Source organism: Atta colombica, unplaced genomic scaffold, assembly GCF_001594045.1.
Source record: "Atta colombica isolate Treedump-2 unplaced genomic scaffold, Acol1.0 scaffold9, whole genome shotgun sequence".
In the NCBI taxonomy this organism is placed as follows: Eukaryota; Metazoa; Arthropoda; class Insecta; order Hymenoptera; family Formicidae; genus Atta; species Atta colombica.
Genome location: NW_017259583.1, coordinates 4,455,484 through 4,460,105, shown reverse-complemented (window position 1 = coordinate 4,460,105; position 4,622 = coordinate 4,455,484). Strand labels below are relative to the sequence as shown.

At 32.8% G+C, this 4,622-nt stretch overlaps 1 protein-coding gene across 10 annotated transcripts in view; it reads right to left on the bottom strand.

Moving 5' to 3' along the window:
* Nucleotides 1-4,622, bottom strand: part of LOC108693387 (basement membrane-specific heparan sulfate proteoglycan core protein) — a 186,455-nt gene that overhangs the window by 114,233 nt on the left and 67,600 nt on the right. For all 10 annotated transcript variants that reach the window (XM_018202279.1, XM_018202288.1, XM_018202280.1 and 7 more), the window contains exons 7-9: nucleotides 4,054-4,218; nucleotides 2,613-2,873; nucleotides 1,452-1,568 (exon numbers count right to left, since the gene is read on the bottom strand). In XM_018202279.1, the coding sequence (XP_018057768.1) occupies nucleotides 1,452-1,568; nucleotides 2,613-2,873; nucleotides 4,054-4,218 (543 nt within the window). The remainder of the gene's footprint in view (nucleotides 1-1,451; nucleotides 1,569-2,612; nucleotides 2,874-4,053; nucleotides 4,219-4,622) is intronic.

Below are 4,622 nucleotides of genomic sequence, written 5' to 3'. Positions count from 1 at the left end.
TTATTTTAAAAAAAAAAAAAAAAAAAAAAAAAAAAATACAAATATAGTAACATATGTTGTAAGTTATAACATAAGTTACAACGTAATTAGTCAAGTAACGTGAACCGCGATTACTCGATATTTCTTCGTGCTTTCCGAGAGGAAGGTGCGAGAATATAATTCACAAGCCGATACCACTGAGCTAATTTACCCCGGCCGAACGCGCGTAGCTGTCTAATTAAGCTGGCTTTCGCGCAACAAAGCGCCGTACGTGTAGCCGCAATCGGGTGGGCTTTACAACACCGGCCGGTATCCGGCGCTTCCACGTTGTTGACCACGATCGTCCTCCACTCGAAGGCGGAGAAAACTATGGGGAAAAAAGGCCAGGGGGACGCGCGGGACGACGACGCGGGATAGGAGAAAAAGTCCTCGAGCTTTGAATATTCAGTAGGTATGTACCGGTGTGCGCCGGCCTCCCCCGTCTGACCTTATTTTTCTACTGGAAAAACCATAGCTTCCGTTTGCTGCTTAGGGATTCGCTTTGTCGTTTGTGGAAGAGACACGTCGCCGGAAATTTGTACCAACGCCTACTGGTTGGACGAGGGGCAGACCGATTTGAATTAATGTCGCGGCGTCGGGACAGATACGCGTCGCCGATAAACCGTCGATCTTGATAAGTGAAGTTCTAACGGGGTGGAAAAGAGTATCAAAGGATGACGGCTCTATCGATTCCTTAAGTCGGTAGAACAGGTAACTGGTCTATGTACGCTCAACTCTTCGTCCAGATTGATAAACTAACGGTCGTAGGTAAGATGCTGGTTTGTTTAAGAATAATATGCACCGTTCGTTATCAGGCGGTCGGTAAAACCGAGATTTCGTAAAATCAAAGTGGATAATTGATTTGATTTTTATTGTCATATTTTCTTAATATATATATTTTTCAAAGTTTAATTAATATTTTATGAGAATGAGTTAAAGTAAAAATAAATGTTTGTAATATTATTTGTAATATTATTTATAATAAATGCGATAGATGCTTCTATGAGAGTTGGATTGTTAATTTCATAGAACAAGTTAACATTAAAACCGCGGCTGTTCCATTTTTTATTCATCTGATTATATTCATATGTATGTATAAAATTAGATGGACATAAATATGTATATATAATTCTATTTTTTACGTCCATTTTATGAGACCAAAGAATACATTTTACTTGAATAGAAGAGTTTCTGCGATTCATTTTTAATCCTTCGATACTCTACCGTTTTATATCTATTTTTATGCAATATTTTTATACAATATCACATGGGTATTATATAAAAATATCGCTTAAAAATAAACATATTAACAAATGTATGTATCTTTATTAATAAAAAAATCATAACAGAGTAAATTAAAAGAAACGAGTATGCCACACTAGGACACTGAAAGATTAAATATCATACATTACAATAAAAATCGAGATACTTACCTGGATAATTGCAGTCATGTTCGTCGCTACCATCTTGGCAATCCTCCACAAAGTTGCATCGTTGAGATTCCAATATACATCTGTTTACGTCGCACGCGAACTCGCCAGCACTACAGCCTGTAAAAAACGTAAATCGTTATTACGTGTAGTAGATACTTTCATTACAATTTTTTCACAATATGCTTTTAAATTCGAAAAATGCAGTCGTATATAATATTGATAAAAATACAAGAATTTATCTTTTAATATAAAAAGCGTTAAAAAACATATGAGAATTTCATTCTCGTTAGCACATGCATCGATACAAAAGCTTACTAATTCTAATAATATACATACAATTTTATAAAACAAGAATAAAACATGTAATTGAAACTTTATAAGCAGAGCTCATATATAACATTGCTTCCTTGTTTCAAAAGTAATCCAATTAAAAAACATGATTTCTGAGTTATTATCATGAATGAGTCAAATAAAAAACATTATCTTATTATCATCAACCATAAGAAAATAATTTAAATCTATAAAAAAATTGTCAAAATGATTAAAAAAAACTCAAGAAGGGTGATATTTAAAAAGTTGTAAAACAAAAATAATAAAAATGACATTTGATCATGTTAAGAATATATTCTTTTTGCTGCGATATTATTTAATCAGTCAACAATTTTCTGTCAAGTTGAAAAATAATTTTTCCCTATTTCTGGAAAATAATTAATTAATTAATTCTTTGAATTATTCACTTTTGAAGTAAGGAATAGCCATACACACACAGTAATATTATACTTATATATACCCAATAATTGTGTATAAAAATTGATTGTGTATAAAAGGATATCACATTACAAAAAGAAGCTTATATATACATATTTATGTATATATGTACACATACATACATTAAGAATACAAAGTTAAGTACACATTTTTTAACTAGAAGAACCGCTTTTGTTATTTTAAGTTTCCGCGAATATAATTCCTATTGAAGAAGAATATAATTCCTATAATTCCTATTTTTTTTTTAATTCTTTTATTGTAATAATTTCAAAACTATACCGTTCTTCGATTTTTAATTAAGTCGTTTCCGTTATAATAATGAGAGGCGGTTCTTCTAGTTCGCCGACTTTTAGCGCCCGATCCTTGGCGAAAGTCAACCGACTCAATCTGTACCTGGATGCGGGCAATCGATCTCGTCACCACCATCATCGCAGTCCGGAACGCCATCGCACTGCTGTACCGAACAGATGTAACGACTGCCGTCGTGACAGCGTACCGTGTCATCGGCGCGGCACTTGTTCGAAGACGACCTCAGTGTGGTCTCTTCGATCTGCTTGTCGTCGATATCCGGTACTTCCGGATTTACCGTGTGAGTCGTCTCCGTCGAGAAATGTAGCGAGGGATGTTGTGATGTCACGGTGGTGTATTCAAAATCTGTTGTTTCGTTTATCAACGTAGTTTCAGTGTTGACGGTTGCAACATGCGATTTTTACACGCTTGTTAGCGAAGAATATGAATTAGATAAAAAGATGACATAGTGATACTAGATTTTTCAATCAGTGCTTTCGTTTTGCTTGTAGTATTACTTCCCAAAAAACATACCAAGTCAAAAAAAAATCAAAATTGATGTCATGAAAGTCAAAATAATAATTTTTGGTTACAACATTTGACTGTTCATTGAAATCAAAATAAAATCAACTGATTTTTTTATTGATTTTTGTATGTTCCTAGAATTGAGTATAAAAAGATATGTAAATAGAAAAAATCTAGTTTTCAAGAATATTATACAGGGAAAGTACGATTTTGCTGAATTAAAAATTTAGGTAGATACAGATCTGAAAATATAACTTTGTTAGACCAAAATAATTATATATAATTATTATATATAATTATAGAAAACTCAAGCATGATGAAAAAAAAAAACAATGTTACAAAAAGTTTTGACGGTCCAGCAACCAATTTGAGCATCCTACATAATTAAATATGATACTTCAGTAAAATCATTCTTTCTGTATCATTTTTGTGTAATATTCTTGTTCAAATAAATTTCTAAAAAATTATATTCTCCTAAATATAAGTATTTGTTTTATATAAGTTATTTTACTGTAGCCACATAAAATACTAAAAAATAAATTTATAATGAACTGTGTTATTTAGGCAAGATTGAAAACGTTAGGAAAGAGTTAATTTAAAACGAACGATAATGAAGATAAAAGTAGAAAATATGATAGACAGAAAATCTATAGTAGAGCTCGCCACACTGGCGAGTTGAATCTCCATGAAAAATCTGAGAGATATTCAAAGATAGTTTTAAGAGACATATATATGTAAACGCGGTAATTCGTATTAATTATAAATTAATGCAATTAGAAAATTAATATAATAATAAATAGATCATGCTGATATTTACGACGAAACTCATGCTTATACTTATATTACAACGTACATTTGTATATTTGCACATAGGCCACATTGTAATTTTCGTTAATCAGAAGAAAAGGATAAAAATAATGAGTTTTACAGATAAGCGCTATCAACAATGATCTAGCATTATGTACAGTTTTTTATCTTTTGCAGGGAGAAGATCACGTAGTGCGGAGTGCCGCATACTTACCGTCGCGTGTCTTATTCAATGAATCTGTTGGGCAGTTGTCCTCATCGGAACTATCGTTGCATTGTGATACACCGTCACAGCGGGATTCTAAAGGTACGCATTCGCCACTTCTGCATCTTAATTCTGTCATCTGATCGCATTCCGGCTGCGTGTCTTTCTCTCCGGCTGTGTCGGATGTCGCGTGTTGTGTTCGTGTGCATTCATTGCGTCGAAAGTAGGCAGAATAAGCGAATCGTGGCACCAGTCAGTATTCATTTGAAAGGGAGAGGAAGTTTGAAAAAAAGAAAAACAACTAATGAGAACGAAAAATTAATTAAGGAGGAACTGGAATTGTATAAAATAAATACATTTATAAATTAAAGTGATAATAATGAACTTAATAAGAATCTTAAAGAATAAAAAATATAAACTATGTAATTGGAGATCATGAAAATTCCGAGTGAAGCTTGCAGTTGAAACAAAAATTGCATTCCTCGTGCATTTCTGCGCGTATCAATATTCTAACAATAATCTAACAATAGTCTAAACATGCCGAAATCGTGCGTTTTACCAAAATGATCGATTTCAAT